Here is a 22,547-nt window from a genome sequence, read left to right as displayed (position 1 = left end):
TCACACTTTGCAAATGCGTAAAAAGAATTTCCGACTGACATGGTTAGGGGCTCTGACTTGGACTTTCCAGGAGTGTCTGGCCAATGGTAGCGTGGCAGGAGGGCACGACATGTCAGCAGCAGGCTCCCGCATTCGCTAGGCGGGACAGCGATGGACACAGTGGCGTGGCGCCACTCGTCAGCGACTACAGTCTTCTGGCCAGCATAAACATTTCCCAGCAATGGTAAAGCATGCAGATGACTTTTCTCATTTCTTTTAGCCAAAATGTTATGACATCTTGGCTTTTACCAGGAGAAACTTCTGTACTGCTAGTGGTATTGCTATAGCTGGTAGCAACCTAAGAATGCAGTGACGAATACACCACTGTCAAATTCAAAGCAAACTTGTATAAAGGTGCCTGCCAATTATGTCAATTAATTTCAGCAATGACACAGGGAAGGTAAATATCTTATGGTATCGGTGTCTCTTGGGAACTGCAGTTTGGAGCGTTGAGACACAAAGGCAGATGCTGTACAGTCTTATTGGTGGAGCTCGTGCTAAATTCTTTGTCTGTCATCGCTTATAGTTGAAATTAGCCACAAGACAAAACCTCAGGCTACGAAGAATCTCGAACACAAACACTCACTCAATGCACATAAGATAAACTTCTGATTATGGCTGAAATACTTTGTCTAACAATAAAAAGACAACCTTATCTTATACATACGGGTGTCACACGGTGTGTTTTCAATCACCATCAAGCCTAGTAAGGATCGAATTTCTCAACAGGAATTTCTCACCATGAAGCCAATGGCAATTTAAAAATTTGCTCCTGACGGGGCTCAACCGCATAAGAAATGCACCGTGTGACACCATATTAGACATGCAGTGTACACACCAACCTAGAAATAGCAATGTAACAGTTGACAAGTTGTTCAGGATCCCAAGTGTAGCCTAAAATATGGGAAAACACTCAAATTACACTGTAGCACATTTTTATTTCGAAACAATCCGCTCAGAATGAAACTAGCTGCCTAAAATCACACAATAGGGAAACCTTAGTCAGCACCCTTCAGCTAAAATCACAAAAACGGCATAAGTTAAGGAACTCGTCGTCATCATGACAGTACAAAATTAATTTTTTAAAAACAGATCATTGGAAAACTGAAATGGGCATGGCTGCACGATGCACCCACCCGATGCACTTTTTTCTGCTATAAATACCCAACAATACAAGGTCACATGCATGGCCACATTTGCACAGCCATTTTTTCATATTGTTCACCATCACAGAGAGCTCACATCACATAAAAAGTTATAAAAGAGTTTAATAAATGTACAATTCTCATGACAAAAATTAACACCCATTTTTTACACTACAATAACAACAACAAAAACCACAGAGCTCATGATCATGTCTCCCGAATGCAGAGTATACTTTTAGTATACTTTTCATGTCCACTTTTCTAGATTATGTCATGCAGATTAAAGCAACCTTATGCCAACTGGAAGGCTTTCAGTTTACACACAAATATGAACACAACTGAGTCAAAAAGGGAACACACGTGGGTCATAACTGTTTCATCAACAGCTGCTTTGGAACAGCTTTTCAAAATTAAAAGCAAATAATTTAGTAAGAGAACAGCCAAATGTACTTTTACAATCTAACCATTGTGACGACTCCGGCATTTTTGGCTGCGGCCAAACTGGTTTAATCTGCAACATCACACAGTCTGGTCATGAGGATGTCTCTTACAACTTGCATGCAAACACCATGCAGGCTTGGCTGTTTCGAAGCTGCAGGTCAGGACAATATCTACCCTCACCTATCTATGCAACATTCAGAGATCAAAAATAGTAATTTCATTCTGAGTGAAATGGAAAGATGCTGGAGCAAGGCAAATTCACAATTTGTTCTTATTTGTTCATAAATAATAATAAATAATGTAAACGCATGAACAAAGAACACAAGTTAGATAAGATCTGGTACAGTGACACAAGCACAGTAGAAATGAAATGGACTACTACTACAGCAAGCTAAATACATTGTTGCTTTTTTAGACTGAAGCGAGTTATACAAAAAATGAGATGGCCTAGCCAAATGTGGAACCTTCCTATGTTTACCAGTGTGAACGGCTGCAAGAAATATGACTTACAGTTGCTGCTCCCTTTAGCTGCAGACTGCATGTTTAGCTAGGATTCGGATCAATTCTTTATGATGACTGATGATGAAGAATGGTGAGACACAGAAGGCCAACAAATGGGCAATGACTAAGATATAGCATGTCTGGCACATGTGCATAACATGTACAATACACTACAGTAAAGCCTCGTTAAACTGTACCCACTTAAACAGTAGTTTCGTTTTAAAAGTAGTAAAGTCAAATCCATGGCTTGGCAGCCATTGAACATAACGCGTTTTCTATCAGCATAAACCATGCCAGCTTATTGTGTACGTATCGGTTAACATGTAGTGTTTCCACTTTTCGTCGCGCAATCACGGTGGTGCGTCGTCCCATAGAGTTACTATACTGGCTCTAAGCGTCGTCCCTATTGGGCGGCCTGGCAGAACAACAAGCCTTAGAGATCAGAACGGCCTCCAAGCGCCCTGTTCTCAATGTGCCCTGTGCGTTTGCACATGAAGCCACATCAACATCATTTCGACACCATGCCAGAGAGCTTTGTGGCATTGTGCAAGCTACGACTCACGTGCTGCCGAAGCAAAAAACGCCGGGTGCTGAGCACAGAAGAAAAATTCGACATTGTTCATGCTACCGAACGTGACACGAAGAAGTCGGCGCTGGCACGCGACGTGACACTAAGCTCAGCGTTACTGCTGCTGCGACCGCAAAAAAATGTCTGCTACAAGGTTTGAGCGTTCGCCATCGTTGCCTCTGTTGCTGCCGAAGTGTTGCCTAACAACAGTGATGAGGACGACACAGAAAGTGACAGCATGGGCAATTCAGGCCCGACAGTGGCAGAAGCTGCGCGTTACGTAAGCCTCATGAATGCAATCGTCGCAACGAGAACAGCACCCCGCGACTTCTGTAGCGCTACCACACCCTTGCACGGATAATATGCAATGCCAACGAGGAATCTGCCATGCGAGTGTTTGCCAAGGAGAGGGTTCTGGCTGAAAAGCTGGCTCACAGCTTCAGTAAGTTTGAGGTCACTGTCGTCGCTGTTAGGCCGCCGCGGCATCAAACGAAAATACTTTTTTTGCACAAAGTGAATAAATACTGCACGTTTTTGCCCTTTCGTCGCACTCTCCCGGAGTTCCGTTTTTGACAGGTAGGTGGGCGATCTCATGCTATTTCAGTTAAACAGTACCACCGTTTAGTACACACTTTTTCCGAACTCCGGCCAACTACGCTTTAGCGAGGTTTCACTGTATAATGAAAACTATTATGTATTTCCTACTTTCATCACAAAGTCCTCCAGTGAAGACAACAAATTTCGTAGCACAGGAATCAATAACACTTATTTCCAATATCTAGCCCACATCACTTTTAACCCGTAAGCTTTTTAAAAACATCAACACGCACCAAGGTCTCGGTAGAAGGAAAGCACGCGAGGGTCAGCCCGGACACAATCCTTCCTGAAGTCTAGAACCCTCAACCCTTCCAGTGTGGCCACCCTTGAGAGAGCAACATAAGCTTGACCTGCTTCAAAGACACGACCCAATGTCAACTCAGCAAAGTCAAGCGTCAGGCCCTGAGACTTATGAATGGACATGGCCCAAGCATGGCGCAGTGGGAGCTGCCGTCGCACATGGCACCTACCCTCGGGGCCTGTCCGGATGGCCCAGCGCTCTTTAGTGATGGTTTGCTTGCACGAGTTCACAAACTGGACAATGGGGTCTCCTGCACAAGGTAGATTGTGATTCAATTAATTTATTTGTTTATGAAATAATGACAGTCCACTACATTACTTGTGAGTAAATGTAAGAATACAGTGTTTCTTACTGTGTTATCAATATGCCTGCTGTCATGGTGTCAGTGGTTATGGCATTCTGCTGTTGAGCGCAATGTCTCGAGTTTGGTCCTTGGCTGTGGCTGCCGCATTCCAGTGCAAGTAGAATGCAAATACACTCGTCTACTAAGCATTAGGTAAACGATAAAAAACTGCAGGCAGTCAAAATTAAAGCAGAGCCCTCTGCTACAGCATCACTCATAGCCCTTGTGTTTTTTTCTTAACATGAAAGACCATAAATCAACCATTCATAATCAACAGATATGTAACATATTGTTATCAAAACCATGTGTTTAGTTACTCTTGAATCTAATGTGAAGTTGTCCATTTGCATGTAGTCTACGCTGACAAGGCACTTCTTTGGCCTCCATTATGCACATCACTAACTGATTATGCCACTGGCATTGGAATACACTCCTCTGAGTGCATACCAATGCTAGTGACATAATTGATTAGTAGGTAATTTGTTGATGCTTTATCTCCGGTACAGCTACAGACATATTTCTTGCTTTCTAGCATGATGACCAGGAACAGACTTCCTTTCTTTAGAGTGACCACAAACACGATCAAGACAGAGCTTTAGCTTAGAGGGTCACGGTAAGCTGTAAACATGGACAGCAGTAACAATGCTGGTAGTAGTAACATCTTGTGACCTTCTATCCAACAAGAATATGAGAAACAAGCTTGTGTTACACTGATGTTCTTGTCGAAGCAATAGAAAACAAAAGGGACGGAGTATTGACTGCATTGCTGCCAACACCTTACTCCAGCAGATAAGCCAGGATGGGGTTACTTACATCAATAATAGCTCTGTGTCTTCTCTGGTTAAACTCTACACCACAAGATAGTGCAACCAACCCAGCTGCTCACGTTTATTTATGTACACAGACAAGCTAAGCACTATTTTGCCTAGAGCTTACCGGACGCCGAGTCAAATCCCACGACGACCCCACGTGAGCCATTTGCAAGGCCAGCTCTCACTTGAGTGTTCTTGGTCAGCATGACCTGTGTGCCCACTTTGAGGCTTAGAGTGGAAGGTGCACAGGCTTCAAGCAAGTCTGCTGATGAGCCTTCAGAGTCAATGGCTTTGAATATGCGTGGCGAGCTCGGCAGCTGGTCAAAGCACCTTTGATTCATGAAGTCCACATCATCTGTGTGCGTGCTCAGCCGAGTAGCCACTATGTCACCTGAAATGGCAAACCAACAATAAATTAATAAATTATACCAGGTTAACCGTTGATTCCTTGATTCAATACTAGACATGCAGTGTTCTCTATGGCTTGCCAAATATAAAATCACATGAACAGGAACGTAGCAGGGAGGCGTCCTTCATATTCAGATGCATTTACAATGTCTTGGAACGACAAAATGCACACTTTTTATCAGCTCTAACCATGACTTGCTTACTGTGAGTCATGTTGACTGCAAGATTAGTTTCACCAGGGTCCTTCAATACTTTTTATCTGGTCACGAAACTTCTGTGCAATACAATGAAAGAATTTTATATAGTGCCCGAATTGGATACACCGCATCGCTGGCGCAAGTAGAAGGCGGACTGGAGCAGACGCCGAACGAATGCCACAGTCGTTCTATACATACACTCGCTATTGTGCAAGAATCGACTGCCTGTATCGGCGTGTGAATATTGTCAACACAACAGGCAAACCGCCACCCTGTTTCTGTACAGTGTTCAGAAACTTAAATGCAAACAATTTCGAAACACCTACAACACCTTGTTTCATTTCTAGGTTCAACTGCATTCACAACAGTGGCTTAATCCATAATTCAAATTGTACACTTGGACAACGCTATCGTTAAAAACAGACTACAGAGCAAGTTCACGTCGCACTTTTATGCAATTGCACATAAAGAAACTTGCGTTTCAAACTAACAAAGCTAACCAACTGATTAACTAACCAAACAAATAGGTAATTACTAAACTAACGAAGCTAATCAACTGATTACTAAACTTATTATCAAACTAATAACTAACTAATCTAACTACATGAACTAACTAAACTGAACAACGAGTAACATAAACTACAGTAACAAAATCAACTCAACCAATAGGCTACTTACATAAGAACTAATACACCAACTAAACTCACTAAACAAATGAGGTAACCAACAAAGCTAATTAACTAATCAAACTAACAAAGCTAACCAACTGATTGACTAAGTTATCTAACTGAAATAACAATGATTCACAAATAACCAACATAACTATAATAACTAAGCAAATATAATTGGCTTACAAACTAATCTAGTAACTAAATGACGCACTAAACAAGCTAACCAAATAAATCTGACTTATCCAACTAACTAGACAAAGTGCAAAAAGAGGCAGCTGAACGAAACAGCTTGTGCAAGGAAAACTGCTAAGAGGGGAGGGAGGGCGACGTCAATCATAAAACAGTGCCATGTGTAATTTAACCACCAATGCATCGCACATTAAATTATTTTTCCAAACGTTCCCGTTGCATGTTCACTCTACAAGCATGCCAAAATAAATGTGGGAGAGGCACCTTTCCTCGTGAAATATCTGCATGATCGCACAGCCCGGCCACCAGGCACAGCAGATTGTTCACTTCTACTTACGCCAGTGCCTCTGGTGCCACCTTCTGTGCGTATATGAAACTTTCAGGGAAGTTTCATGACCAGATGAGAGTACTGAAGGACCCTGGTTACACTGACATGATGTGCTCTGGGCCAGGATGGTGCTCCATGCAGTCAATAAATATATGCATCTAAACCAACATTGTTGCGAGATGTCCAACAAAGGAAATGTTCATTTCCCTAAAAGCTGCAGTACCTAATCTAAGACTAAGAGGAAATCTAAAGCGTACCTTGCGGTGCCATTCCCACGAAAACATTTCTCATAATAACTGTCGTGCCGTTTTTTAATTTCTTTATTTCTGTAGCCAGCCTCGGCAATGCCCTATATTTTTTTGTTATGACATAATGCTTGATGTGATGGGCACTGCCTGTTTGCATGTGATGCATCAGTCCCGAGTCATAACTTGTTTGGTTATGACATCATTCTGATGTCACAAATTATGGTGTGCAGGAAAACACTTATTAATTTCAGATTCTTTGGCAAGAAACAAATATTTGTACATTAAACTGATCTCAACAAAGTTTCGAAAGTTTCCACAGTGACTCTCATTGAAGTTTTAGTTATCTCAACGGCACCTAAAATTTCTGCAATTGAGCTTGCATAGTCCCTTTAGATGCACGAGTATAAAAACAAGTTAGATAAAAACTAATAAAGCAGCTGGGCAAAGAATTTCATTACATACAAACAGTATTGAAAATGTATGATGAAACAGAAACAAGGCACCAGCACACAATCTTTTATTCACATTTCCTTAATTTCAAGTTTCAAATACTTCACATAAAAAATATTGCTTGAAGCACTATACTAAATATAAGTAGTGGAAACTTGTGAGTTTCTTAAAAGTGACTTATGCATCTTTCCATGGAAAACTGGTGTCCCAACCTTGAAGATTTGCTATGGAAAAAAGCAAGAAAACTCAAACTTGAAGGCCCACTTCTAAGCAGGCTATGTAAGAAAGAATGTTTCTAGAATTGTGCATTCAAGATATACTTCTTCTCACAGCCCAACTGCAACAAAACTTCGCTTGGCTGAATTGATAAAAAATGAGCAGAATATTTTGTCGCGTAGTAGTGACGGGGAAGAAAGCAGCAAAACTGTGAACTAGTGTTTTATTGGGCAAACCTGTGTCCTCAAAAACAGGCTACACTCAAAGAACCGAAGGTCCAATTGCAGTCATTGACTTTGAGACCCTCGCCCGCATACTATCTGTTACATAATCATTGTTATTGAATGGATAATAAACTGAAATTTAAACAACGATAGCAGCAAACAGTCGGTGATCAGCAAAAATCTGAACTGCCGGTCAAGTGCATCAGCATTTACCATGAGTCATCGAAGTTTTCAGAGTAATCGATGGTGCCCATGTGTATTCCAGAAAGTACTACACAATTTGCGTCACGCAGTCAGTCAGATTACACAAGCTTTGGTAACAAAAGACAATGTATAGAACCATCAATAACATTCCATTAAGTTCCAATCATGCAGGCGCGTCTTGCACTGATTGATAACTAAGTTGTTATTGGGTGAAATGCAGTCCCCGAGGAAAGGATAAATAAGTGCACGTGTCAATATTACTGAAGCAATCTTTGAAAAGTTGCAGAACTGCTAAATGTAAAATTTTCTAATTAGCAGCCTTTAAATAGCATATAAGCAGATCATGCATGCACCTGGTGGTTAGTGGATATCACAAAAGTCCTAACATGTTGCAACAAAGTTTTTCAGCGTGCTGGTGGGCAGCCGGCGGTGACACCTAGTTTCGGAAGTTGTGCCAAGGCGCCGCGCTTTCTGAGTTATGCATCACTTCTAGGTAGTGGTAGCAGCAGGGTTCTTTTTAGAGCGCAGCTCATAGGCGCCCATTCCTGGGTTGAGCATCGGCGTCCCTCATTGTAACCATGCGAACACGCTCGTGCCACTGTTTGCATGTTCATCGTGCTCGTCTTCCACAGCTGGCTCCAATGCCGCTCATCACGCCAGCGTTGCATGCTGCTCCTCCCTCTGCAAAGGCGCTGATGGCACTGGCTCTCTGCCAGTTGGTGTGCCGATTTCGGACTCAACTTCTTTGCCTCAATATATCGCGAAATGAAACACGCATCAAACTGCGTTCAAATTTTGCATTAGGGAGTATCGGAGTCGTCGGACACATTTTTTTCTTCCAGTTTCAGTATCAAAAATGTTCTATATAACACACTACCTGAAATTAGGCCTTTTATGCAGCTTAAAAATCAGTCGCAGTTTACCTTTAATGCTAGGTTCACATATTATACAGAATAATGTACTCCTATAGCAAAATTGAATTTAACGAAGCACTCAACACAGTGAAAGGAAATGTAAGTCTCCTCAAAATCTACATTCTTTCAGCTTTTGTAGGCACAGCCGGACAAAGGTAACAAAACTTGATACTCATTCAGTCCTGCTTTTGTTAAGATTCTATGCCTACTTTGCAATGATGCTCGTGGCTCGACAAGAAGTACCACAGTGTCAGTCAAAACACAAGCTCCCATCTAGCTGCTAACAGAAGCAGAGCTGGCAGCAGAGAGGCATGTTTTCTTCTTCTTGAACAACTTTGCCTTCGGTACATCTTTGCTACAAGACACTGTTATCATGTAATAATACATAGCGGAAGAACTATATTAAACACACCTGTTTCAAGAGAGCGGCTGGCTGTCTTCTTGAGCACTTCCTCAACCCAGTCAGGGCAGGAGCCTACCCTCACTTGCTGCAGCAAGGAGATAAACCTGGGATCATTCTGCCTGTGCACCTGCTTCAGCTCCAGAGTGATGTGGATGCATTGGCGCCAAGCGGATGTCTGCAGATTGCAGCATAGACAAATTCTTCCGTTACACAAGGGACGGAGCCAGCAGCAGCCACAAGTCTCAAACACACAGCTTGTGGGTCACGTGGAGACTGTAACCCTTCTGTTAGCAGACTGCATAGTCTTAGGGTTTGCCTTCATCCCCTCTACTGGCAGACCCAGAGAGGAGGGGCCTGAGGCATGGGTACCCCGCCTACCTCACATTTGGCACTTCAGCATTTACAAAACTGAGTATGCAGTAAGCCATCCCCTCTGTTGAAAATAGACGATGACGACGGCCACATCCTGTGCACATAGCATCATCATTGAGATTAGTGTTCCATTAAGAGGGCCCTGAACCACTCTATCAAAATCAAGAAATGCATTTGTAATTAGGCCACTTCAGAAATACTTTGCCACAAAAAGTACTTCAATGCATTCAGCAGAAGCAGTAAAATCAAATTTGATTTTATATTCTGACGTGGACACCACTCCTTTCGATTTTGGTGCCTATGAGCTCCAAACACAGTTGCCCTCAGTGAGCCACAGTGCGCTCAGCCAATGGACTCATTGCGCCACCCCGTGGTGGCCGCAGTACATACGCTGTGCAACAGACCGCAGCAACATGTAACTGCAGCGTTTGCATTGTGCTCAACAGGGCTTAAGCAGGCGCTCGTGCTCACATGCTGCTGTCTGGCTGAGCTAGGTGGTGCGGACCAGCTTTCTCCTGCACAAGCTTGACCGACGGATAGTAGCCGTATACAACTTGCGCATTTGGAGCGTTGTCAATAGCTCAATACGAAGCAAAGTCTACCAAGGCATGTAGCCAGGAGCGACCTAAAGTGACCAAAAGCAAAAAATGGACGAGTTGGTATGGAAGTAACGCTGTGTCCTATATTTTCTTGTGCCTTAGCTTGTGTCCAAGTAGTTCGCGCTCTGAATTTAACTGGAGTGACCATGCGCTGGCAAGTGTGCATGTGGTCTGGCATTAGGTTTCGCGTGGTTCAAGACTAGTTGAGTGTTCAAAACTAGTCGAAATTAGTGAGACCGGATAGCTACGACACTAATGAGCAGAGTGGCCAACGTTTAATTCCTACGCTGACGGCGGCGGCAGAGTGTTGGCAGACAATAGTTGGCTTCTTCCAGAAGCACATAATTATTATCAAAATTCACAAGCAGATTCTCGCTTACTTCAGCCTGTTTATTAAACTGTGTAATAAATATACACAGTAACAGTAGGACCCTTCTCATTCCAGTAACAGTAGGACCCTTCTTCTAGGACCCTTCAGTAACAGTAGTAACCCTTCTTTATTGATGTCAGCTATTGGCCAATAGCAGCCGCGTATGGGAATCTGCTATATTACAAAATAAAGTGTCCAGAAAAAAGTGAGGGGCACGCTTCTGTTCAAAAGAGCATTTGAGAGAAAGGTGACTTTGCGCTCTGCTTGTGAGCTCTATGCACCGTGCACGACTGCAAAATTTTGCTGAGATGTCCACAGCAACATATGCTATCCACGGACTGTGTTTTTCACCAAGCCCAAGGGGTGGTTCAGGGCCCCTTTAAAAGATGAAGATCTGTGCAGCTATAGTGTCTTTCTCGGATTTTTGCATGAGGTGCTGTGAAACCTGGGAGTCCTACTGTGGCTGGAACTGCGACCAAGATTGCTAGGTCATGGATTGATGCAGTTGCAGGTGTCGACAGGTATTAAAGTGTGAACATCTAGGCAGCCATGGGGTCAATGTTGCTTTTTTTACGCCCCTTATGTTCTCACTGTGTTTTGATAAGGCCCTACCTTTGAGGCTCACCCACTTTCACTCTGGCCTCGAAAAACTAAAACATCACCGCTGGAACTTGGTGGCTATGGCATTTTGCAGCTGAGCATGACGTCACGGATTCGACTCCAAGACACAACGCAACAGCCACATTCCAATGGGAGCAGAATGCAAAAACATTCGTGTACTAGGCGTTGAGTACACGTTTAAGAGCCCTAGGAAATCAATATTAACCCAGAGCCACCTGATACACCATCGCTCATAGCAGGTGCCTTGCTTTGGCATATTACATACAATCAGTGGATTAATCCGTAAACTCCATCACCTTTACCAAAGATGTCACTGTGTTGCTCAAGGGCAATTACAGTAGGGCTTTGTTATGTACTTTTTAGGGGACAACAGAAAAGAAAAAAAAATGCAAGTCTCACATAAAACCTCCTTTGAAGTTGAACAGGAGGCCAACAAATTACCGAAAACCCGCTCAGTAAAGCTCGTTTTTGTTGCCAGGTGGCTTGATTGAACATTAAACACTTTTATGAAGTGTACGAAGTCGAGGAGCACACTATATGAAGTTCATAATTTAGCTGAGATGTTCCCAGTAGCGTATGCTATCCGCTAAATGTGTTTATTCACCAAGCCTGAGGGGTGGTTCAGGACACCTTTAAATCAGGTGAGGCATTGCATTTATTTCATTGCTTCAAGGTTTCAATGCATTTCAATATGAATATATGTTTCGGAATCAAAAGCATTTCACTGATCCGAGAAATTCATAGAACCAGGTTTCCTTAAATCAAGATTTGACCGTACATCAGCTTGCTTTATCAGTATCAATGTACACTACTCCTAGCTACAGTAGTGCAGCAGTGTAATGCAATACCTGAAAACAAAAGACCGGTGCCGGCTCCTCCTTCCGAGAGACTGGTGGGAGCTGCAGGAAGTCGCCACAGAGGACCAGCTGGATGCCACCAAAGGGACGGTCGCTGCGCCGCACCAGCCTGGCCACCCGCTCGAGCTTGTGGAAGAAGCGTCCGTCCAACATGGACACCTCGTCAACCACCAGCACCTTGCAACGGCGCCACTGGTTCACCCACGGTGGTCGCATTGCTCGTTGCATCATCACTTCCACCGTGGCCGTGCCTGTTCCAACACCTGTCGGGAGAAACATATGCCACTGTAGTATGGGGCACAGGAAATCAAGGAAATTGATGCCTAAGTTGTGCCATAGGCTCCTGTATTTTTCAATGCCTACCCACTTGCTTCGTAATGCACAAGAACCAGTGGTCCACTGCAGTGGCACCACATCCCGTCATTTTATACCTATTGTTGCTAGAGCACGAATAACTTAAGCTAGGCACTGCTGCTACTCTGTGTCCGCTCCTCAGCTTCCGCATGACGTATAATGAAGCATAGTTGACATGACCTTAACCATGTCCCATGAGCTGTGACCAGCTACTTGGAAAGTGGCGCCCTCTCAGGGACCCACCAATCTGGGTGTCACTGGGTTGGCATTAAAAAAATACGAGAGGCTATGGTTGTGCAAAGCATGGCGATACTGTCTAGGTGACAGTAGAATGAATGCCTTTATGAGCATCCACTAGGAAATGTGGTGCTACCAAGGTCATTACGTTAGCCTTTCTGCTGGATTTATCCAAGTCTCTAGAGGTCTGTGATACGTGTAAAGAGAGCCTGGAATATTACCCTATTGCCCTAAAAAAAGTAACACTCTCCTGATTTAGCATTCCTCTACATTTATAGCAATGATCCTCCCAGGTCCTCTTTTACTTGTAGTTACCACAGAATCATTTATTCACCCTTTCCTTAGTATATTAGCCATGTAGCACTGCACGAGCCAAGCAGCCACTGCATTAATTAAGGGAAAATGAGACATCCACCCAATCATAGCAATTGCTACAATTCGTCCCGAACCAGGCCGAATTTTTCTTGAACTGTGAGGCTTTTCTTTCGAGGAACCCGTTTGGGTTTTCTTAGTAGCAATTGCCACAATTGGGTGGATGTCTCATTTTCCCTTAATTAATTACTTCTCTCCACCTTGCAGGTTTCCGCAAAACTATTATGTCAGCCACTGCATCTGTGAATGCACCTGAAAGGCCAGAATCCTCAAGGAGAATGTGAAGAAAAGCAGACCCAACCTACTTTGCATATTGATAATATTTATACTGCGTCAACACATGACAATACACTAAAGAACAGCTTATGCAAGTATGATGAGGTCTCCAGCATGAAGTGACTCAGTTTTGACGTAGTAGTTCTGCGGAAACCCGCAAGGTGGAGAGAAGTAATGAATAAAGGGAAAATCAGACATCCACCCGTTCGTAGCAATTGCTACAAAGGAAACCCATACGGGTTCCTCGAAAGAAAAGCCTCATAGTTGAAGAAAAATTCGTCCTGGTCCGGGACTCGAACCCGGGACCACCGCCTTTCCGGGGCAGCCGCTCTACCATCTGAGCTAACCAGGCGGCTAGCAGATGGTAGGGCGAAGTCGAATTTGTCGACAACACACGAGGCAAAGGCAAGGTTTGACGTAGTAGTTCTGCGGAAACCCGCAAGGTGGAGAGAAGTAATGAATAAAGGGAAAATCAGACATCCACCCGTTCGTAGCAATTGCTACAAAGGAAACCCATACGGGTTCCTCGAAAGAAAAGCCTCATAGTTGAAGAAAAATTCGTCCTGGTCCGGGACTCGAACCCGGGACCACCGCCTTTCCGGGGCAGCCGCTCTACCACTGAGCTAACCAGGCGGCTAGCAGATGGTAGGGCGAAGTCGAATTTGTCGACAACACACGAGGCAAAGGCAAGGTTTGACGTAGTAGTTCTGCGGAAACCCGCAAGGTGGAGAGAAGTAATGAATAAAGGGAAAATCAGACATCCACCCGTTCGTAGCAATTGCTACAAAGGAAACCCATACGGGTTCCTCGAAAGAAAAGCCTCATAGTTGAAGAAAAATTCGTCCTGGTCCGGGACTCGAACCCGGGACCACCGCCTTTCCGGGGCAGCCGCTCTATTATCTGAGCTAACCAGGCGGCTAGCAGGCCAGACAAATTGTCGTCGACAAATTCGACTTCGCCCTACCATCTGCTAGCCGCCTGGTTAGCTCAGATGGTAGAGCGGCTGCCCCGGAAAGGCGGTGGTCCCGGGTTCGAGTCCCGGACCAGGACGAATTTTTCTTCAACTATGAGGCTTTTCTTTCGAGGAACCCGTATGGGTTTCCTTTGTAGCAATTGCTACGAACGGGTGGATGTCTGATTTTCCCTTTATTCATTACTTCTCTCCACCTTGCGGGTTTCCGCAGAACTACTACGTCAAACCTTGCCTTTGCCTCGTGTGTTGTCGACAAATTCGACTTCGCCCTACCATCTGCTAGCCGCCTGGTTAGCTCAGATGGTAGAGCGGCTGCCCCGGAAAGGCGGTGGTCCCGGGTTCGAGTCCCGGACCAGGACGAATTTTTCTTCAACTATGAGGCTTTTCTTTCGAGGAACCCGTATGGGTTTCCTTTGTAGCAATTGCTACGAACGGGTGGATGTCTGATTTTCCCTTTATTCATGACTCAGTTTTGTATTATTAAAAACAGTATGGGGTTTTACATGCCAGAACCATGATATGATTATGAGGCATGCCGTAGTGGGAACCCCAGAGTGATGTTGGCCGCCTGAGGTTCTTTAATATGCACCTAAATCTAAGTACACAAGCATTTTTGCATTTCGCCCTATTGAAACGCAACCATTGTAGCTGGGATCGAACCTCTGACCTTGAGCTCAGCTGCACAACGCTATAGTCACTGGGCTACCGTGGCGGGTGCACTTGTATTATGCAAGCGTATGTAATGGGTAATCAAAGTGAAAGATACAGGAAAGTACAGATGTCAACTTGAGCCAGAGTGCTACTCTGCATAGAGGAGAGGGAAACAGGAAGATAATTATGTTGAGCACACATTTGCAACGCAGTACCTTTCTTAAAAGCCACAAGTGTAGTTCAGTGCAGTGCAAGACGTCTGGCACTGCCCTCATTATTCTTCCTGCCAAATCTCCATGGCATGGGCCAAGAAAACGTGCATTTAGGTGTACCTTGCCTGCCGATGCCTTCTAGGGATGAAGTTAGCATCTGCCACTTTCACTTACAGACAGGGGCAGGTAGCAAAACAAGCTCCATAGTTGAAGACCCTTGGCAGTGTTGAGTCTAAATGGCCACGTGCGTGTAACCAGTAATACGTGCACAACACCATGTGAATATAATCCCAAGGCAAATTTGGCACAGCGAAGTTGCTTCACTTTACTCTATAATGAGTGCTAAAATACTGGTGCGAGAGTCAATTTTTTTGAGGTGCCTGTGGCAACTGTTCTGCCGAACCCAGTGATGTAGTGAATGGTTTCTTTATAAACTATGCAAAGCATGTATAGTTGAACATTCAGTTTTTAATATTAATAATTTTGGCAGGATCACAAAAAAATGTTCTAGCTTCAATATTGCCCAGTTTATTCCAGCCAAGTCAGTGTCCAAGTATTCTCTAAGGCCAAAGAAGCTTTAAATTACATTCATGACATAGCAGGGGTGTCTGCTCATCGCCATGGTGATTCTTAAGTCAATCCAAAAAAATAATAGCGATCGCAGAATACTTCAATACTAACTGTGCCTAAGCAAATTGGCGCTTCACTACTGACTCTGCCTAAGCAACCAATTTTCACAGGCTAACGCGCACATAAGATGTGTGCTGCTCAAATGATCAAATAGCATGCTACAAGGCATGTGTTACATCACTGTACGTACATATTATGTGCAACTTCAGAAACACGGAATTACATTCTGAAGATGAAACAACAGTTACCAGCAAACGAATGCAGCGTAGTGCCACCAATCTGAGCAGCTGCGATGCCAGTTGTAGCCGTGGCAAATGCATCTTGTGGGGGTAGTGATGACAGGATGTGCCTCAAAAGATACGACTTTCCCGTGCCTGCCCCACCAGTGAAGAACACACTGCGGCCAGCCAAGACAGCACTAAGAACAGTCTTTTGCTCCAAGGTCAACTGTACAGGATTCAGGCTCCTCGCAGGCTGAAAACAATATCAGGAGCAGAACATGGTTGTCACTTATAATGCCATACAGCCATTTAACTGAAATATTGGCCTGCACATCTCACTTGGCATTATTAGTATCCCTGATTCAGTCATCAAAAGATAGAATCATGAAATTGTTATAGTGCAGAAATGAATTCTAAGAAAACACGATACAAAGCATGTAGTAAAGCTTATATTACATGCGGGAATTTTCATTCTATTTGTGTTTTGTTTTAAATCTCTTCTTGGCTGCAACACTTTCTTTTCATTTTGTGTCCATGCACTATCAAAAACAATGTCAGCGCAATGTAAACGAGCCATTGAAGTCGAAAACCACATTTTTCTGCGCTACCTTCACATCGTCTGGCGCCACCGGTCTGGTCTTCTTTCCCGTCGGTGTAGTTCGGTCGTCCTTTGAGAGAGGCCTCTTCACACCCCGAGACTGGGTTGCGTTGGTGTCACGTAGCATCAACGGACTTATCTCCTCAATCACTCTCTGCTTGCTCGACTTTAACCGTTCGCGAACAGTAGCGGTGGGTTCTTGCGTCGCTTTCTTCGCGTTCAGAAACTTGACGAACGTGCAAAGTTTGCTGGGTGGGCAGTTCGAGAAATAAAGGTGCACTTTTTCATCCTTGAGGGCGACTGACATCTTCCCTTCCCGCAAGAACTTCTTGTGTACAACGGCATTCTGCAGGGAATACACCACTGAGCGCGGTCCCAAGCGCGCCCTGAGTAAAATGTCCCGAAATTCGTTTCTGTAGAGAGCGGCCTCGGCGTTCTGATGCGTAACCCTGCGAGCCGGTGCGCCGTTGTTTTGTAGGTGCTCGACTGTCACGGTACCTGTTATCGCGATGGGCGAGATTTGAACACACGGATTTTCCATTGCATGCGCACACCAGTCGAGAAAACACACCAAAACCCGCGAGACGGTGGTGGACGGCCAAGAGCGAGCGGCGACTGGCCCGCCGGGGATTTAAAATCATGCGATCATACCGAACACGCTCTCTGGCTCCATCTGGGCTTGTGGCTTGTCTCAATCTCGGAGGCCACAACTAAAATACGGGCTAAAATACTTGTTTGCGAAAAAATGTCATCCCCTAATTAAATACACCGTTTCTGATAGTAGTGTCTTTTAGGTAAGTATAAAGTATTATGATCCTAATTAAAGAAACATTGATATACATCATATTCGGCTACGGTGCCTTCCTCACGGAAATACACGGTTTATATGGTGGCGCCCTCTCGACTTGAAGTGCGAATCTTAAAGACTATGCTTTTTAAGGTAAAAAGCGCAGAACCGAACACGATTTTTGAAAGGTGGAAACACGACATAAAAGTCAGCATTTGGACACAACCTAGCACGTTTTTTTGGCCCCTGCCGCTATCAAAGACGTCAGGACTGCCATGCTTAAATCTTTTCTTCGATACGCGTTTAGTGTCGCCCCCTACAGATGCCAAAGGATTCCGCGGGAAATTTGTCTGCTATAACAGCTGAACACATCTACGTTAACGCGCCAGTAACAGCACAGACATATTCTATGGCGCAGAAACCAGTTGAACCAGATGTCACAAGTGTATGCGCATTTTGTCTTCGGTTGCGCTGGCGTCTTCACACCTAGGGAACTTGGCCAAGAAAAAACCATTGTGAATACGCCTGCACTGACTGCCCCAGATATGATGACTGAACATGAAAAATACGAAGCCGCTTTTAGACAGTAGCGTACTCCTAGCTATGCTATCCAGCAATGCAGCCGCTGGATTTTTTTTTTTTTTTTTTCAACGAGAAAGCATTATATGCCCCATTACGCGAGAATCCGCCGTCGTCGGCGGGTCGGCGGCGGCGTGACCCTGCGATGGTACCAAAAATGGCCGACGGCGCGAAATGTCAAAACGCTCAGATTTATGACAAACATTTTAGGGCGGCTCCTGCAAACAACGTAAATTAATGGCTCTGAAAGCAAAATATGGTACGTTTCGGTCTGGGTGGGAATCCAACCCGGGCCTCCAAGGATGGAGGCGAGCACGCTTCACCGACGCCACGGCGGCTTCTTTTTTTTTTTTCTTTATTCCCCACTTTAATACACAAACAATACACAACAGATAAAGATGTGTCTGTCCTGGCTGCATTTCTTTTCTTTAACGCAGCGAGCCCTGTACTTGCAAGTCCCGAATGGCATGCGCGTTATCAGCATGAGAGAGCATTCTCAACAGGAAAGTAGCGAGCGCAGCGTTTTCAAGAAAGGAAACGCAAGCAAGACAGATGACTATTATCGTTGTGTGGCAAATATACACGCCAAATGGTGCAGAGAGAGAGAGAGACAGAAAGGGAAAGGTAGGGAGGTTAACCAGATGGGAAGATCCGGTTTGCTACCCTAGGCTGCGGGAGAGGGGAGGGAAGGTAAAGTAAAATGGTGCACAGTCGCGTTCATAAATTTGGAGACCATGCGAGCCCGTGGCCGTGTGCACGCGCGCCGTCTGGCGGCTCGGTGCCTGCTGTATCGCAGTGCGCATGCGTCGTGGGTCCGAGTGCCTTAACTCTATATGAATTAACTATGCTTTAATGCACCTTACCACCGAAGGTCGTAGGTTCAACTCCCATACGAGCTCCAGGGTTCCCGCGCTTCTTTTTTTTTTTTTTTGCATAAGCGACATCGGGGCCACCTGTGGAAGACGATGACGAACGCGAGAGCAGTGGCACGAGCGCGTGTCTGCGCGAAGTGGTTTTCAAGGCCAGCGTTACTTGTCAATGCAATTGTCCCACGAGGCAGAAAAACCGACTTATCTGCAACGAGTGGTACCAAAATCAATGTGACATGATCAGCGCCTTGTATGGTGTCAGTAGTAATATAGAATGTTGCGATGGGTAAATAATGCGAATTAAAGCGAATTAAGATTAATTTCAGTGAAGTAATGTGAATTAAAGTTAGACCAAGTACAAAGTAAAATGACTTGAGGTAGAGTAAAATGAAGGTGAAGTAAAAGGAATGATGGCGAAAATTATAGGTACATTTCAGAACGGAAAACAACACATCAGATTTGCGCGCTTTAGATGTTATAACAGCTGCAATTAACAGAACTGATATTCTTTATTGCCGAGTAAGAGTTCTCAATATTGCGCTTGCTTTCTTAAAAAAAGCCTTAAGCAACCGTTTGTTAATTTAGCGAAAAATATCTGCCAACTTATTTCAGTCACTGTAAACGGAGATGAGCAATCTTACAGCTTCAAATTTCCGTCGGTAGTCGGCATAGGTCTGCAACCACGCTCAGGAGTGGAGTGGTACTCACTGTGAGCTGAAGATCCCGAGCACAGGTGGATAACATGCCTGCAAGCGAGTCTGCCGAGCGTTGTCTTAGAGATAGGGGAGTCCCTTCTCACACATGACACAACCATCACCCGTTTTCCGAGCAAATACCGCGAACCTATAAGTTCTTTGCTTGAGCGAGTCCATAGCAAAAGTTTTCTTTGCAAGTGAATCTCAGTAGTTTATTTTGGCGACTTGCGAAGTGGCGGAAACCATTTAACGAATTCGAAGCCCAGCTAGGCGCAGGTGCGTAGCGAAACACTAAACACGCTTCTTATTCAAGTCCAGGCCTATAGGACACGGATGAGTTCACGGCTTCACACGCGTTTGTTTCGATAAGGCGTCCGGCTGAGCGGCACCCTGGTTCCAAGCAGCAGGTGCGTGAAGCCACGTCTGGTCAGCGTGGCCAAACAATGAACAAAAATGATGGCGTCGCAGAAAAAAAGAAAGCGGGGCGAATCAACAATACATCGATCCAACATACAATGCTATACAATATTCGCACAATATCTAAACTTTACAAATAGTACACGGTATATACAGCAATTTGTACAACGGCATACAGTAATCTGTGCACAGCTGGGCGAATAGCCAACTGCGTCGTAGTTCGCCGTCCACTACTGGCACCCACGTAGTGCGGACGTTCTCTGGCGTGGTCAAATTAGATCGGCGATCAGGAGGTGGAGTTCATCGCCTTGGTGAAGTTGATCTGTTTTCGGGCGTAGCTCACGAATATCTGCTCCAATGTGGTGTCGCTGACGTAGAACTCCTTGAATCGGTACTTCTTCTGTATGGCCACCATCTTGGAGAACATCTCGCTCCAGGTAGTGTACGTCGCGATGATCCGGTACTCTAACACGCCCTGTGTATGGGCGCAGCCAACAGGGCGACGTCACTAGACGGCCGGATCGTTCACTGAACATCCTTGAGACGTTACAAAAGAGACCCGGGGATTTTCCGGGGATTTAACGTTAGTACTACTTTGAAATTTACACACACTGCTGGGAAAGAATGCGAGTATTCAAGTGTGCTCGGAATGTGGCATTGAGAGTAGTCTTCTAGTGCAGCTAAGCTAGTCGCTAGAGATAACACGTGATTTGTTACTGTCAACACGGTTTCCAGTTGCGAAAGCCGTGGCTAGTTCGGAGCACTTGCTGACTCTATCAATGCGTAAAGACTAACACAGGTGCCAGGTGTTCCCAGTGGTAGTGCAGATGAGGCTACTGCAATTAACAGTTACGGTTTCAGCTAGCTTAGAAAGTTTCCGTCCGTGGCTATAAAGGCCACACACGGGTGCCAGCCAGGGCGAAGGGCGAGCGTGAAGAAAATGTCAGTGGTGTGGGATGGTGGCTTCATGCGCGCTGTCTTGATAATGGCTTGATGTGTTATTTTGGAGGCGCGTCAGAGCTATACGTCGAAGGAAGCGGCAGCACGTCCGCCTTGCATCAGGCGCGCGCGCTAGCCGCTGCCAGGGCTCATCGTCGTGCGAGCGTGGTGACCGAAAATGCTGACGGTCATCGATTGAAATCGGTTCGTGCGTACCTTTGTCAGCGTGAGACTACTTTGGATTAGTTACTACACGTATGTTTAATTCAATCTATAGGGCTAATGAAACTACGAGCCCAATTACTTCGCGTGACATTCCACTACTTTGCTATCGCTGTCAATGCTTCGCCTTCCGGGTGAAACTGCGACTTTCTTGCGATAGCGAACGCAATGACACGCTAACCGCACTCGCGCCGGTGGCATCAAGTTCCCAGCCATCTGCCACCGGCATCAGACGACGGCGAAAGAGGACTGCAGCAGAACCGGCGCTCCGTGTGCACGTGCCTCGGTCGAGCTCGACACGCGCTCTGCTGGAGCACTGGCACACGCCAACGCAGTACGGGAAATAATGGGAAACACTACGCGTTAATTGTCGGGCGAGTTGAAATTCGTTATGTGGAGTAAATTATAGAAGAGTGTAAGGAAGGAAACGAATACGACACAGCACTTGTGATGTGCGGCCGTGTATTCCTTTCTTTTCTTTTTTTGCGCTCTTTCATTTTACTCCACATAAAAAAGCGTTTTGCAATATAGAGCAATACATACGTGCAGCGCGTCTCTCCTCTCGTCTCTTCGCATGGCGAGGCTGAGACTACAACTGCCGCGCGCACTCCGACGTCTCCATACGTCTCAGCACCCACGCACCTGATAGCATTTAAACAATATAGCTAAGCAATGAGTGTCCCACCTGCGACGGTGGGACACATATTTTCGCCCAGGAAAATATTGCCTCAGCCAGGTCCAATATGTTCTCTCGAAATCGCTGGTTCGCCGCATACGCCAATTTCCACGCACGTGCTGATGCTGATTTAGGCGATAAATAACGGACTAAGTACAGATTACCTTCTCGAAAAAATTAAAAGAAAAACGGTAGACCTTAGCATATCTACCGAGAAGTTATCGCTTGACCTTTACAATCATACTTCGATGGTGTCTGGTAACCTTTCTTTTTGATACAATCCCATCGATGTCGCCGGTTGCACCCTGGTTCGATTTAAACGCTTGTCCACCAGCTCGCTTAAACAACGAAGTATATGATGAAGCAGACAAGTTGGAAGCCATCTATTGTAAGCAGCACTCAAAAGGACAAGGACCACTAAGGAATAATACAGGATCAGCGCTCATGTGTGTTCTTCCTTAGGGTACATTCGGCTGCTGGTTTTCTAGTAGCTCTAGAGTGACCTGGTCGGACACATTTGACTGGTTCCTTCAGAGCACCGCAGTCCAGCTCCAAGCATTCGGAAGGACTCTAACCTTCCAGTTGGAAGCGTGACCGAGATTTGGCCGAGTTCCGGTAACATGGCTGCTGCAATCGCCGTTGTTGGCGTGGCGCAAGTCTTGGCGGTTGCGTACTTGTTTGTCCGCCATGTTTGTTTACAGCATGACGTGGGTTTCCAGCTCTCACCGTGTTTCTTGGCTTCCGACCTCATATTGCTCTGGTAAGTGGCTGAACGTTCGGCTCGGATCCTCTTTCTTTAGTTGGGCATGCATCGCGTCAAT

General features: G+C 45.1%; 2 protein-coding genes and 4 non-coding genes across 6 annotated transcripts in view; 2 read left to right on the top strand and 4 right to left on the bottom strand.

Annotated features, from left to right (window-relative positions):
* Window positions 1-957: 957 nt before the first annotated feature.
* Window positions 958-17,202, bottom strand: Pif1 (Pif1 DNA helicase). Its single transcript, XM_072285144.1, has 6 exons — window positions 16,553-17,202; window positions 15,972-16,197; window positions 12,010-12,281; window positions 9,209-9,374; window positions 4,872-5,138; window positions 958-3,842 (listed from the first exon to the last, which is right to left on the bottom strand). The coding sequence occupies exons 1-6, from the start codon at window positions 17,081-17,083 to the stop codon at window positions 3,514-3,516; spliced, it is 1,791 nt and encodes a 596-aa protein (XP_072141245.1). The 5' UTR covers window positions 17,084-17,202; the 3' UTR covers window positions 958-3,513.
* Window positions 13,535-13,609, bottom strand: TRNAS-GGA (transfer RNA serine (anticodon GGA)). The gene has a single exon. It is a non-coding gene; the product is annotated as a tRNA-Ser (tRNA).
* On the bottom strand, window positions 13,817-13,890 carry TRNAS-GGA (transfer RNA serine (anticodon GGA)). Its single transcript has one exon. It is a non-coding gene; the product is annotated as a tRNA-Ser (tRNA).
* TRNAS-GGA (transfer RNA serine (anticodon GGA)) lies at window positions 14,234-14,308 on the top strand. Its single transcript has one exon. It is a non-coding gene; the product is annotated as a tRNA-Ser (tRNA).
* On the top strand, window positions 14,516-14,590 carry TRNAS-GGA (transfer RNA serine (anticodon GGA)). Its single transcript has one exon. It is a non-coding gene; the product is annotated as a tRNA-Ser (tRNA).
* A 1,044-nt stretch (window positions 17,203-18,246) lies between the features above and the next one.
* Window positions 18,247-22,547, bottom strand: part of LOC126539539 (phospholipid-transporting ATPase ABCA3-like) — a 143,470-nt gene continuing 139,169 nt past the window's right edge. Inside the window, exon 24 of the mRNA XM_072285242.1 lies at window positions 18,247-20,364. Within this exon, the coding sequence (XP_072141343.1) occupies window positions 20,176-20,364 (189 nt within the window). The 3' untranslated portion in view covers window positions 18,247-20,175. The remainder of the gene's footprint in view (window positions 20,365-22,547) is intronic.

The sequence above is a fragment of the Dermacentor andersoni genome, chromosome 11, assembly GCF_023375885.2.
Source record: "Dermacentor andersoni chromosome 11, qqDerAnde1_hic_scaffold, whole genome shotgun sequence".
Taxonomy (NCBI): domain Eukaryota; kingdom Metazoa; phylum Arthropoda; class Arachnida; order Ixodida; family Ixodidae; genus Dermacentor; species Dermacentor andersoni.
The sequence above is the reverse complement of the archived record's forward strand: the minus strand, read 5'-3'. Positions and strand labels throughout refer to the sequence as shown.

Bases quoted from the DNA above. Each gene is read 5' to 3' on its own strand.
- Pif1 (XM_072285144.1), bottom strand. From the start codon at position 17,083: ATGGAAAATCCGTGTGTTCAAATCTCGCCCATCGCGATAACAGGTACC. The intron at 9,375-12,009 runs GTATTGCATTAC...TGCAATCTGCAG, and splicing joins CACCGGTCTTTTGTTTTCAG to ACATCCGCTTGGCGCCAATG. The intron at 3,843-4,871 runs GTAAGCTCTAGG...TACCTTGTGCAG, and splicing joins GGGATTTGACTCGGCGTCCG to GAGACCCCATTGTCCAGTTT.